This window comes from Apaloderma vittatum, unplaced genomic scaffold (assembly GCF_000703405.1).
Source record: "Apaloderma vittatum isolate BGI_N311 unplaced genomic scaffold, ASM70340v1 scaffold38285, whole genome shotgun sequence".
Lineage (NCBI taxonomy): Eukaryota > Metazoa > Chordata > Aves > Trogoniformes > Trogonidae > Apaloderma > Apaloderma vittatum.
Genome location: NW_009717268.1, coordinates 316 through 15,215, shown reverse-complemented (window position 1 = coordinate 15,215; position 14,900 = coordinate 316). Strand labels below are relative to the sequence as shown.

The following is a 14,900-nucleotide window of genomic DNA, read 5'->3' as shown; positions in this document are numbered from 1 at the left end:
GTCTTTTCAGCAGGTAAAGGGGCAGAATTTTTTTTTATTTTCACAGAAACTTTAGGTTCTTCTTCTGATTGTTTCCCTTCTCCTTCTTCAGCATACTTTTTCCTTTTAACTTGACGATTTGATCTTCTCTTCTACATGCAAGAGAATGAAAACGGGGGCTTACCAAAAACTTCCTCTAACACGAACTGCAAGTTTTAGGATACTCTATGCAATCCTTCAGCTGTATCTAAAACCAACCAAAATTTGACAGAACACATGAAGTATGTGTATCACAGAGGGACAGATGTAGCCCTATACTACCTCCTATCAGAGTATTTTTTCCCTATTTCATTTAAATATTTGATACTTGTATTTTTAATGTTCAAAAGCGAACACAAAACAGTATTTTCAGGGTATAGTAACAAAACTGTTATATAACAACAATTCTCCCATAAGCATTAGTATTTCAACAGTAATTTTGTAATGCAGTGTAACAGCAATGTGTTACTGTCCAGGTCAAGAATCTGAGCGAAAGATGCAAAATACACTGACGTGTCTCTACTAAACAACAGTGCTACACAAAAAATACAAAGATTTGCATTGTATCTTCTTGGTCAGATTACTGATGAAGTCTGATTTGACAGCTAATAAGCTTTGTCAATGTATTGTTTTCTCTTATCAACCTTGTTTAACAGCAGTATTTGGCTTACTTTGCAGTTTATCTTTCTAATCTTCCACTCTTGCTTCTGCAAGAATCACAGGACAACAAGTACCAGCTGGAGAAATAATGTTCAGTCTAAGAAAAAAATTCCTTTCAATCACTGTTTAAGTTTCAAATGCTTGGATTATTTAGATATTGTATATCCTTTCCACCTCTCAGTACCAATATGTGAGGCTCTGTATATTTAAGTGTAAGATTAATTTGTAAATCCACTGGATAAATAATGATAGCAGAATCAAACTAGTCAGCTAACATTTGAAAATATTGCAATCTGCTTTAGAGCACTGATTACAAAAATAAAAATCAGCAAAGTAAAACCGTGTCTACAAAATAAATTAATTATATTGAGCTAGGCAGCAAAGCGTATCTTTGTTTAGGAAGAGCCATTGGTGGTTGCCATACACTGTAGTAATTGGCTGGGAGAAGAACAAGCTGCAAACAGAACAAACCTCGAAATCCTGTGGTCATACTGGCTTCTGCAGAGCAGATGTTAAGTAACAGTAAGATTGCAGCACAGGAACTTTCTTCCCAACCGTTAAAATCAGCCCTTAGTCTGGCTGGTATCTGGTAAAAGACCCAGCTATACTTTAATAACTATATCATAAAATATTTTAGTAAGGTAGAGTAGTAACACCAGATATACAACAAAAAACTCTGTTCTTCTGGAGAAGCTGGGACAGTGCATGTATGGAACTAGTCCATCAGCTTTCCCCAGTAACGCAGCCAGATTAGCTGTACCTCAAGACAGAGTGAGTATGTGCAGTGTGGGCTATTGGCACAAAAGACATTTCAGATTTCAACACACACAGTAACTGACACAGAATATCACACTATAGCTAAAATCAACAATAGTTTGCTGATAGTTGTAGAATTAAAAAAGAAAAAAAAAGCCAGCTAATAGGAGCAATGCAAAATGAGGTATGAATTAGGAAAAGAAGGATTATGAACCAGGGTCAAGTTTTATTCATGAACTATTTGCTTTATTTTTCAAAACCTAATAAGGCATTAACTGGCATTTTCAATTCTTCTCACTACGTCTTTTCTTAAGGCAAAACATCAACAAACATATGTTCTCCAATAGATTAATAAATAATCCGAGCCGTTTGCAAAAAATACTTTGTTTCCCTGAGCTGAGAAGCATGGTCATAAGCAAATGCCCGAGGGCACAAAATAAAGTAATACCACACATTTTTTCAATAAATCAATCAATATATTTAAGGAAGACACTTAGTGTGAAACTAAGCATGCAAAATGAATTAGGGAAAAAAGAGACCTAAATTTTTCCCCCAGAGCTTAGAAATAGATAGCTATTTGCAACAGGAAAAGAAAATAATGAAAATGTTCGAAAGCCAAAGAAAGAACGAATTAATGAAGTAACTCATGTCTTTCCTGTTATGCTTCTCCCAACTCCTTTGAAGGCAGACAGGGGGTGGTGCTGTGACATTCTTCAGCATAATTTTTTTTCTACCCCACGGCACCCCTTACTATCTCTACCCTCTGCTCCCTTCACACCAAGATCATGCAGTTTGATAACTTCCAGCCTATCCACACTAAATGCAAGAGATGAGATGACCCTTGTCGTACTAACAAATATGAAAACCCCCCAAAAATTAATGATAAGAGAGAAACAGTCTTTGATCTTCTCTGTTGTATTTGCTGGCCTACACATTTACACCTCTCTGATTACAGATCATTATTCATAAGCTGCAGTATTTCAGAACCACCAAAACTGTTCTCACTTCCTTCAGTGTATTGAATGGACTTAATATGCCAAGACTAATTCTCTTAGAAAAATAATTTCGTGTTCCCTTCCAGGTAACCTTTACCTAAGACAAGCTATCACTTAACTTAATAAAAAGTCATTCTGGGAAATAGCTTCTGATCCCTTTTCCCCCAAGCATTATTACCTGTGAAACACTAAAGGCCAACTCAGTATCTCATAATTGATTTCTGACACTCTCACCAAATAATGCAATTAATTTTTACCCAACAACACTTTATTTTGAATATTGATTTCATATCTGTGGATGAAACTGTCACAGGATAAAAACTGGTGCATCTCCAGCACACAATCTTACTTTTAATGGAGTCTGCCCTAAAGCAAGAAAGTTAGAGTTCTAACATCGGCATAAACATGATTAGTGCCTAAGTCATGTAAATAATTAGATATGTTGCTATTATACCAGTCAATCTATGAAAAAATTGCAGAAGGAGAGTTATAAGAAATATTGCTCAAGGCAACGACACCACTTTAATTCTTGATCCAGCACTTTCTTCAGAGGTATTTCACAAGGAGCTAGAGTCTATGAGCACACCGAGCATTGCACTCTGCACATCCAGAACCGCAAGAAATCAATTCTTTCAGTTTCTACAGAAGCAAAGCTCAGAAAAAAACCCAACAGTAAGGTAGGAAACAAGCCTTTAAATGTTCTAAAGAGCTGGTTTCACTGATAAATGTCCCTTCTATTACACAATCTCTACATTTTCCCCAGGAAGTCAGCAAAAGTAACCATCAGATCTAACTACCAGCTCAATATATGAGCACTCACAGTCTCAAATCTATGGACTTCTGTGCTGAAATATAACAGAGAGAAGCAGGGCACTGACATCCCATTACAGAAAGGGGACTCTTAATCCGTAGGCCTTTCTGGTTTTCAACTGGGAAAAGTAACTGATATTGTAAGGCTCTACCTATGAGAGACACAGCAGTGAGAGAGTAACTGTCACTGTGTCAAAGGGAGTACACATTCTCGAAGACAGGGAGGAAAGACCTGTAGAAGTAACAACACACAGAAGCTTAAAAGTGAAAAATTCTGACTACCTACCTGCGAGTCTTCATCTTTCAACGTCCGCTGCGGAGTCTGCTTAGCATCAGACAACTCATCTGAAGACTCATTTTTTCTTTTCTGCTTCTTACCCAGTGTGATGATCAGCTTTCTGTTAGGAAAAAACCCAAGGTCTTAGTGAATGCCATATGCTAGGTCTATTTAACTTCAAGGCTAAAGACAACACATGTCCACTAGCAATTCCTGTACTCTTCTTGATATAAATCTCAGGACACACCACTGTCTGAAAAATTAAAACCATATTCCAAACAACAAGCTACAACCTTTGAGCAGCCAATATTTTCTACTACTGTCACCAAGGTGCTCTACAGGCAAGTAGTTACTTTACTATTGCAAACTCCTCCATACCATACTTATTTTAAGTCTATAAATGAGTAAGAGAGACGCAAAATTCAATTTTTAGATCAATTGACAATGGTAAATTAGATAGAGCTAGCATAAATACCATCTACAGATGATAACAGTAAATCACTTATCATAAACAATTTATAATTGCAAAACATATCTTCTCTTTTTTTTTTACTCAGAAAATTTTGCTTTCGACAACAACCTAAAATCATTTCAACCTGTCCAACATACAAAATTTGTATGTCATTCAATGTTAAAAATGAGGGAATTGCATGAATCCCTTTTGCCCTAAGAGAAAAAAAAAAAGAAAAAAAGAGAAATTTTATTCAAAACCTAGCAGCTTTTTCTGTAAGACATCTTAGAACCTCTCAGAATATACAAAGAGCCAACACTCTGCTGAATATGTTAGTTAAATTCTAATGAAAAAACACCAATCTTTTTTTGATCAAATTTTAAGGTTATGCTGTAAATCACAATTCCAATTCATCTGATTTGTTTTTAATGGAAAAGTGTCAAAATATTTATTTTTCTCGTATTTGAGATGTGTCAAATACTCCTCTTTAAATATGTTTTCAGTAGTGTAATTGCAGAATGATGACAAACTATCCAATAAAATCACAGATAAAGGGCTGTCCTAAAATAGTTATTTTATATAGTATCTCATCATCTGATCTGTGTAAGAGAAAATGAGGCAGCTGCTCTAGCACACAAGCCTCTTCTGCATTTCACAGAATAAATCAAAGGCAAGACTTAAGCCTTTTTAAAGACAATATATGGTTTTTTACATCAAAGTAGCATCAAATATACTGACCACCAGAAAAAACAGGTAGTGATGAGAAGATAGTGGTTGAAACACTTGATTCTCATTTGCTTCTCTCTGCAAGTGTCCAAATAAGAGACCTATCACATATTTACTATGTCCAAACTAACAGTCCACACCAAAAATGAAAATCTTGAACTATAAAACCACTATGGATAGTTTAAGCAACAAGGCTTGCAAAAGATTATAGGCATATTTTAAGCAACAACGAGCATTTTCACTGTGTTTCAGTATTAAACCACTAGGTATGCTCCGTGGAATGGTTAAAAATAAAAGAGAATATTTTCCACTCTCGTATTTTTTACTTCAGGTATGAAGCAAATAGCACTGTTGAAATTACGCTGCAGGAAGCATAATCACAGAGCTGCTTATTCAAAAGTAAATTCTGGTCCTCAAGTCCTTGCTTTTCATTAGGTGTTCTCAGTTTAATTATTGCCTAGAAAATACATTCCATAATTGCAGGAAATAATTTCAACAACGAACACAGTTTTTCTACTGTCTTCAAGAGTAGTTTGGTGGGTTTTTTCCCCCTTCACTTTTCAATCTGATTAGGCTTCCTTTTTTTTATTATTTTGTTTGTTTGTTTTTAAGACTGTTGGATTCTCAGGTATTTGTCCAATATGACTCTGGTGACAAACTAGGATAAACCACTTTTTTCATTTTTATCTCATTTTGTTTCATAAAATTTAAATGTTACATTAGTACTCATCCACTAACGTCATATTAGCTAATATATTCCCAAGTGATGCAGACAGAGCACACTGAGGTTGAACTTCTGAGCTTCTTGTTAAATGGATGATAAAATTTAACAAAGATTTAAAGGAGAACCTGATAAAGTTGAAGGAGAATTTTCTGGAAGACAAAAAAATCTATTAAATGGTACCTGTCCCACAAAGTTCCTCGTTTACATCCTTGGAGTTTGGGAAAATACTAATAAGTATCACATGTTTTCCCTGCTCTTAAATTCTTTCCATCGCATCTGCCTCTGGCTACGGACCAGATGAAACACTGGTCTCAGCTGGAGAAGCACTCTTCTCACCTCTGTCCATATTTTAAGTGCAACAAGCCGTGCTGATCCGAACCTGTCCCTTGTTATTTTCTCATTGAAGTAACTGGACATAGAGCACATTCAACTGAGTTAACTCACATGACAGAATCTGTAAATTATTACTTTTTGACCAATAATTTAGAACTATTTTATTTTGGTCAAAGGCTTTAAAGGCCTGATGGGTGTATGGCATTTAGAGACGATTGCCAATGGAATATACACTTTGATTTTTAAATGAACCAGATGACTGCTAACAACAAAGAAAAAGGTAACTAAGTGCTCTTTCATCAAGTGTTGAGACACAAGTCAAACTGGAAGGGGTCTTGGGAGGACATCTGGTCCCGTACTCGAAATCAGCTTCAGAGTTCTGGCACGTTGCTCCATCCAGTGAAGTTCTGCTTAACTTCAAGACTGAAACCTCCCTGGGCATCCTATTCCAAATTTTGATCCTCCTTTTGGAAATGGCAGATTAAAACTCTTCATAAGCTCATGTTGCTATGTTAAGCAGCTGTATCTGTGCAACCGTGGTTCATCTTTATTTCATGCACTACTGCCTAATACTTTAAGCTCAGGTTCCTTTTGGATTCAAGAAGCACAATATGAAGAAAGGCCGCGATGATTTTATTACGTTGTAGTTGGATACATTGACTAGCACAGGATTTTAAGGACATTCTGTTTTTAGAACACGGGCTTGTTTTGTGATTAGACTGCTCTGGCTACATCTTTCTTTGGACATTTTTCCTTTTCTTCTCTGTAGGCTTCCCTTGTGTTCACCTCTTGCTCTGCCCCTGCAGTCTTGCACATCATATTCTATTCCTCAGTCAGCTTTTGTGTCTTATCTCAGTCTTGTATTCCCTAGCCCCAGTATTTTTCTTCACAAGCATCTCCCTGCAATTTTTAACATCTCTACACACTGCAGATCAGAATGTTTCCTCCTCGATAAGGAGATGGTGCCAATGAGAGGAATAAATGCACAGTTTCATGTCTTTCTGATCCAGTGCCCAGAACCAGAATGCTCCTTGCTAGCAAAAATTGCTGAGCGACAGTATGGTGCTGAAGTCACGCATTTCTATTAGCAAAAAATGCAATCTGCTCATATTTTGGCCCAAAACTTCTAAAAAATCTGCTATGTGAAAACAACGATCTTCAGAAGCTAGGAAACATGATCAATTCTGTGATATTTTTTCATTGAGAGGGCAAGTTCTCTTACTAGTTTATAAATTTCTTCATGGAATCGTAATGATCCTTGGCTAAAATCCCTTTTCCCACCCTGAAACAAACTGTTCTGAACAGAAACTATCTATTCTGTTTCTATGAAAAGGAAACAGCACGCTGTAGACACAGAATAAATAATACCACTAGATTCCATTCCAATTTCACTTTCTCCTCCCTTTTTAAATTTATCTCACTATATAACATCTGGAAATACTATAATAACAATTAGTGTAGATTTCTTAAACACATACTTCCTTCAAAAACTACAAACCAAAGATGTTGAGAAAATTGTACCAATGGAAAAGTTTAAAAAGAAGTCATCTCATGAGTCATTATTGCTTCTGAGCCTTAGCACAAGATTCCTAACTTGGTTTAGATGCACAAAACTAAGACTTCAAATATTAGCAAGACCACCAGGAAGCACTGTTTGAGGAGCACTGCAAATTCAAAAAAAAACAACAGTAAGGATCTGCTTCATTCTCCTTCTGCTTGAATGTGACGGAAGCGTTGTCAGCACTCTGAACAGCTTTAAATCATCAAGAACAGTTTTCAAAGCCTTCCAAATAGTGAACATGAGGAAATATTTATGAGGAAAGAAAAAAACAAATCAGGAAATATTTATTAGGCATGTAAGAAATAGTATGTATTACTAGATGTCAATGTATGCCTTTAACACATAATTTTACATCCATTTTCCCAAAAGAGAAAAACATCAAGTAACTAATTATTAGTGTCCAAAGACACCTCCCAAACATTTTATTTTACAGTCAAAGCACTTTGTTACATTAGTAGCAATAAATCTCCTGTTATCAACAGTATTAGTGAAAAGCTAAAAATCCTACCTATTAGCAAAATAAAAAGCAAATATTTCCTTGACAAGACCATGTATCCTCTTGGAATAAAAGTTAAGTTGGTGGTATAAAAACAGTTGCTCTTATCCCTTCAGCATATGTTTAATAAAAAATACTAACATACTAATATTAGTCACTGTTTCCTTCTCCAGTTATATTTCAAATTCATGACTTTTGGATTGTGCACAAATTCTTAAAACACTCCTATAGTCTGGAACCAACAGCCATTTCAAGCTCATACAATGCTGGAATAATAATGCAGGAGAATAAAGAACGGGTTAGTTATTTATTTGGTAAGACCACACTATTTTGCATTCATATATTTTGCAGTAGAAACCCAAGATTACATCACTTAGACCCAGCTTATGCATCGGAACTAGAATCTGGGAGCAGAGAAAACTTCCCCAAGCTCGGTGCATGCAGAGACATCCCAGAAGGATGATCCCATTCGGAATTTGTGCGCCATTGCCAATCGCTACAGAAGTAGTTGATGATCTAACAAATCCAAGAGAACAAGAAGAGTCAGTGAGCATCTCTCCCCTTCGAGCAGAGATCTGTTAACCAACACTTGCCTGCCTGAAACAAAACACCAAAGCTAACTCCCAACATCTGCCTTCTAGGAAGTTCACTTCAAGTTCTGTGTAGTTAAACTTAGCAGAATGATACAATGTAACAGGCGAATCATTTCCTTTTCACCTCCCTCCCCATGTCCTCTGTTGCTCACTGAATTTACAACAGTTTCAAATCATCTTAACAGTATCACATCAATAAGCTATTCCTTAATGATGTAGGATCAGGTCATGGATCCTAAAAACGCTGTCTTGTAAACAGAGAGAAAACAACATGAAGTGTATGTACTTTAAGGCAACAAGGACGTTTACTCATCTGAGTAGTGAAGAGGATCACATGGGACTTGCTGGGGTCATTACTACATCATTTAAAGGTTAATTAAAGAAAAAAAAAATACACTATTGCTCTTCTAGCACTCGAAACAGTATAGCTTTTTCTGGTAACAGGAGACAGTGCTGAACTTAAGCACTATCACCCTGAATTGCACCTCTGTACATCATTTTCCTAGAATTTGGGAGATGTATTTATTTAAACTATGCAGTGATAAAAATAAATCCTAAATGTAGTCTACTGATATTGTCCTTTGCATCACCAATGCAGAGCTGCTGCTTTTTATCAGGGCCATGATATTTAATTTTATGTTTGAGTAGGTGGGAATACGTTGAGAGCCATAAAACCTAAATGCCAATCTATTTTTTTGAAAAACAGAATGTTCACAAATTCATAATTCTTCTACCCTCATATCAAGTGGTAAGACGTAGACTTTTTAGTTTAAATATGCATCACCTTAAATGGAAGAAGCAGAATTATGATCAGTCAGAATAAGCTTATAAATAGAAACAAGTTCTATGCAAAAATATTAAGGGTTTAAATAGATTTCTAAATATCAACGCACCTTGGTAAATAATCAGTATATCAAAAGACGTTATGCAGTCCTCAGTAAAGAATGTAAAGTTAATTTTAAAGAATTAACTTGATCAGTAATCAATGCATAAAGCAAACCAGTTACTTTATTTGGTAATGCTAAATTTATTATGCATTCATTCTTCTGCTTTCAGTAATTTGTCATACGCTTACAATGTTCTTGGTAATAAAAGAATTTAGTCATTTATCTTCACCCATGTTTACGCCATGAAAACTTTAATTACTGAATCCAGTTCTAAAACACTGGACTAATACTAACAGCCATTCTCTCTTTGACTTCAGCTGGTCAGAGTATTAAAACCTTAATGCCCACTTGAAAAAGGAAGCACAGCCTGCCTAGATGGTAACCAGTGGCTGTTTATAACTAGCAATGATAAACTGGCAATAATCATGCTAGATTTTTTTTTTCTGTACCTGTAGATCTCAGGGGAATCACTGAGGAAAACCTAAAACAGTTCACATGAAGCCCCCAAACACATACCAGTTATGTTTAATCAGCAAGGGATTGCTCAAAAATCACCCTGACCCCTAAATACCCTAAACTGAAACACAGAACTTAAAACTCATCTTCATCCTACATCAGGGCTACTCAATTTCAGTAAATTTGTCTTGTATTACATTCAAAAGCTCACTTTTTGTTGTTGTTTCTGTTTGTGGCGGGTGTTTTGTTGGTTTGGGTTTTGTTGGTTTTGGGGTGTTTTTTTAAACTGCTGGCAACCCAGCAATTTTATCAAGCTCTATTCTGCAGCTGGTGCCCCAGCTCTGTCAGCTCAGCAACGCAGAGTACATCAGCTTCACAGCTGGACAGCTGTGGAACTGCAAATCCTCCTCCAGAGCAGCACAGGACATGCCACACAGGATATGCTGCACAGACAGGACCCTTGGCAGATCCCACAGTGCCAACAAGAGTTTGCTGTCCGAGCGCTGGGCTACAGAAGGCAGACCTGGGTTCCCACCGCAGAGGCTCTGTTTGACACTAGCAGAGACGTGGAAGGTCAGCTGAAAACCAACCAGTCTCCAAATACTTTGCAAAAAACATTCAATGTATTTGTCAGTAGTTTCTGTTCTTTCAGCTCTATACCAGCCTGCAAATCAAACTCATCTGACCTCAGATCTTGTCAAACATACATAACTCCACACCACCTCCTGCATCGATCTGGCTCTCCGAATCCAAATGGAACCGGCATATTTAACAGTAACTTCAAGTCAAACGGGGTTTCTACAGACAACACTGCAAAGACAGACTTTCATCCGGGATGGACATATCACAGTGGAACTCCTTCTAAAAAGGAAAGACAGATGCACCCAAGCAAATCCTTCACTACTGTTAAAAATGTATACTTGGCTTATCCTTTTTTACTGTAGACCTTTATTGGCTGTAAGGTTTCACTCATAGTTTTATTGCCTGCAGAACAACTATAGTTGGTAACAGCTTACAACAGTCAGAAATTGTTTATTTATAATAATGAGGGGACCTTTTAGTTTTCTTTTCTGCTTAAGTGCAAGCAATGTCATACATACAACTTCAACCTTTTTTTTTAAGCTTTTCTACTTACTAAGTGACAAAACCCATGCATTTTTCTCTTCCAAACTCAAACAGATCTCAAAAAAACTTATTTCAAAGAGAAAATTAAAAGTTCTCATAGAAACAAGGTCCTCCCTTCCCCTTCTTGCCCAATAAAGCCCTTGTCTTTAAAAGGTATTGTTTTAACACGGTAAAATTTTCTCCCAAAATTCAACCAAGAGTTTATTGTATTTTGAGATAAATAAGAAATCTAGTGTAGCAACTCACACATTTAAAACACCAATCCTATTTTGACATAACAGTAATTTCCAGGATGTGCTTAGATTTATCTAGAAATATTCCCTTAAGAATGTAAGGCATGAAGAAACCTTTAGAAGAGTTGTTTAGCATTCTAAACCCCTCATTAATTATTGGATTTAATTTTGTTCTTCTCAAAACCAATTTATCAAACAATTTTTTCAACCACCTCTGAAAAGGCAAGTATAGTCACTCTATAAAAAAATACTCTTCTTACATAGCATTAATAACTACATTTGCGTAGAAAACAGAGTCTGGTAAGATTATTCTTTAAAAAAAAGAAAAATCAAGGCTGCCTTGCAATTACTGCTCTTCAAAACCACGATAGCATATTCTTTGCTAAACAGTTAATATTTTATGTGTTTATATAAATTATGTAAAATAGTGCTAACACAAAAAGCTATTTCGATACAAAAATGAAGTATGTGAATGCCTCAAAGCATTCACCAAAATAGAGAGAAATTCTGTAAAACCTGTACTAGGTGGCTCTAGAAGGCTCTCTGCACTGCTCTTCCAGAGGATCTGACCGCTGTGCCTTTTGGTACGTGCTTACGTAGTTAACTTCACTGCTGCCAGGAATTGCCTTATCGGAGATCTACTTAATTGATTAAACTGGTAAATAATGGTGGTGCAAACCTTCAGAGACCAATGTAAAATTATGAAAAAGTTGACCATACTTAATTAAACAGGATTTTTTCCACCAACTTCAGAGTACTTTGGATCTAGCACAAATAACATCGTTTGAGAAACAGCTATTTCTCAAGTGACACCGTCTCATGAAATCTTGCAAACTGCTCCTAACTGACGTGCACAGCTATGTGTTTTCTCGGCATGTTTCACAAAGACAGAAAATGCAATGCACAAGTATGAATTGAAGGCAACATTATTTTCACTTTTCTCATTAAAAACCATAAAAATATTATGAGAATCATGTAGTATATCCTAAGCACAGTATTTCTGTCAGGTTTTGTTAGTTATCCAAAAGCAGGAATAAAAAGCACAGCAAGGGCAATTCACACCAAAGCTTCAGGAAAGTGACACAAGCTGAACACCGGCGTGTAAGGTTTCTGGTTAGACAGACCCACACAGTGTCTGTTATGGAACGTTGGTAAATTCACAGACATGAAAGTGAAATCAACTTCGGAAGTACATATCCAAAATCTCTCTTTAAGCAAGATGAATTAAAAAAAGAAACGCCAACACACAACCAGTAAAGAGAGAAATTAAGACCACGGAAGTTCACATTAAAGAGTCAAGCTGAGTTTAGAGCAGTAACCTTTATACTACGGGATAACTTCTCAAGCAAATTGTTTACTTTGAACACATAAGAAAAGCACTGCTCTCTAGAAAAAAAAACAAACAAAAAAACCCCCGAAAATGCGGAGAGATGGGCTGATTAAAAGAACATTCATTTCTGCTCCTTATACATGAGAATATACATATGCATATGAGACATTTGAATTTGAAGATGCCAGTTAATATTTCTGCTACCGCAAAAAGAGCATGGGTTTAAAAAATAAAAACCAGACTGCAGCTAAGATTTTCATTTCAAGTCCTGACTGACATACTTAACATTGGAAAACAGACACTTCCCTTTAAAAGCATACAGGAGAAGTAGGCTAGCTCTAGACTCAGAAGACGTGCCTCCTACTGAATCCCTCGCAGCGCTCTAACACCCAACATCTTTCGAAAGCTCCTTACCCTGAGGCATCCACCCAGCCTAACCCAGCTGAGTAGGCAAAATTTTGAAGAGGGCAGATTAAATTGATATGACTGAAGACCACAAAGTGCTTAGAATACTAATTTTCCAATACGCACTTCACTTGTGATACGTGTGATATCGGTAAGAATATTCACTTGCTAACAAGTTAATAAGGCTTTCAGTTTCCTCCTATGCAGTTTATCGTGAACACTGTCTTGAAGTTACTTGCCAAAATTGATTTAGACAGCATTTAGAGTATCAGATAAACTTCATCTGGAGTCGGAACTGATTACAACACCAGATGAAAGGCACTTTAGTCTTGTCTGTGCTACAAAGCAAGTATAGAATATTCTAGGATATCAATTTAAATAATTCCTTTCAAAAGGACAGTCCTTAAAACGATTTTATCTAAAGAGAAAACAGAGCATTCTTGTTCCTGAATGAGGGAGTCCACACATGGACTTAATCAGGAAGAATTTTGTGTAGGCAGTGGAGGAGAACATTTTATTATCAGTAAGCAGTTTTCATTTTAATCAAGGATTTACAGTCTGAGGAGAAGCAAGAAGACATTTTAATCTACTTACCCAATCTTTGTTTTCTCTTTAACTTTAGATGAGGAACCAGTTTTCGGCTTTTTGCTCTCCTTGTCCTTTGGTTTGGATTTAGCTTTCCTGCCCTTCTTCTCTTCTTTTCCCTCAGCTGAAACACTGGGGAAGTTTTCAGGACTCATTACTCGTGGAATGTTTCTCTCTCCTCTCTCTTTCGCTTTTGCAATCGCTTCAGATATTATGCGATTTGCCTTCTCTTGTTTACTTTCCGAGTCTGCTTTTTTCTTCTGCTTCTTTTCAGACATTGTCCTCACCTGGGTATTCTGCAACTTAGTATATGATCCTGAACCATCAGTCTTCTTAGAGGAAGGAGGCTGTAGCAAGAGATAAAAAGTAAACAAAAATCACCTTAGTTTAAGAATATAAACATCTCTTGAATGAAAAATTGCAAATGTTTTTATTTTGATATGTATTTAAGAAGAAATAAATTAAACTGGTAGGGTCTAATGCAGGCACAAAAAGGAAGGGATTCTGTTTATACCACAGAATGGCGTGGGTTTCAGAATAACTACATCAATTGTGGGTTTTAAACAACCAATCCACGTACAGAAAATTCAGTGGGGAAAAAAAACAAAACACAAAACCCCTTTCTAAAATTCTCTCGGCCTTCTTTCCACCTCTGTTGTTACAGACACTGGTCCTCAACCTTTCTGGCATTCCCATACGTTTGATGCACACCTCCAACATCTCAAATAAATGTTATCCTCATAAAACCTGAGAAAGCAAAGAAGTCCTGAAGGTAATGGCACCAGTATTTTGCTTTTGGTAAGAAACCAGGACAACAGCTACCTTCAAGCAGACGAAAGACCTGCGAGACTAACTCAGTGCTAAACACAACAGATTCTTGAACCAAATCAAGATTAAAAGACCAGACAAAAGATAAAATCAAAACTAAAATTGCACAGGTCTATATTCATTAAAAGATCAGAAAGCAGTATTTCTTTTATTTAGATCACCGCAAGGTCAGTGTCTTTGTTGGAAAACGAACTTGCTTTTTACGTCCAGGTTTCGAATCACCGTTTCATCGACGCAGAATTGTTTACACTATGAATGCAACATTCTGATTACCGGCCTCTCTTTAAGCGGGCTAGAAGACATGTTTTTGCTTTCCTCCCCTCCCCCTTCCCTTTTGAGGAATGGAAAGAATTTCCTATTCAAACAGACAAAAACCCCAGCAGATAACAGTTATGTTGCGTTCTCACCCGTAAATGCGCCTCTGCCTACAGCAGGAAGAAAAGCCACCAGGAATTTCCACACACATTTTCTGGCCCGATCCAGTGCACTCCACTGGATGCATGTTCTATAGGTGCCTCATGGGAGGCTCAGCAGCGGGGCTGCGGCACCGGGACGGGGCCGGGGGTCGGGATCCCTCGCTAAAATGCCCCCGTAAGGCCTCCGGGCTGTAACAAATAGCCAAGAGCCGAGAAAACAGCAACAAGCTCAAGA

The 14,900-nt window shown here is 36.9% G+C and overlaps 1 protein-coding gene across 1 annotated transcript in view; it reads right to left on the bottom strand.

The window, feature by feature from the left end:
• CHD9 (chromodomain helicase DNA binding protein 9) overlaps positions 1 to 14,552 on the bottom strand; it is a 54,490-nt gene extending 39,938 nt beyond the window's left edge. The window contains exons 1-4 of the mRNA XM_009869820.1: positions 14,523 to 14,552; positions 13,431 to 13,768; positions 3,526 to 3,637; positions 3 to 131 (exon numbers count right to left, since the gene is read on the bottom strand). Coding sequence (XP_009868122.1) covers positions 3 to 131; positions 3,526 to 3,637; positions 13,431 to 13,768; positions 14,523 to 14,552 — 609 coding nt within the window. The remainder of the gene's footprint in view (positions 1 to 2; positions 132 to 3,525; positions 3,638 to 13,430; positions 13,769 to 14,522) is intronic.
• Positions 14,553 to 14,900: the final 348 nt, after the last annotated feature.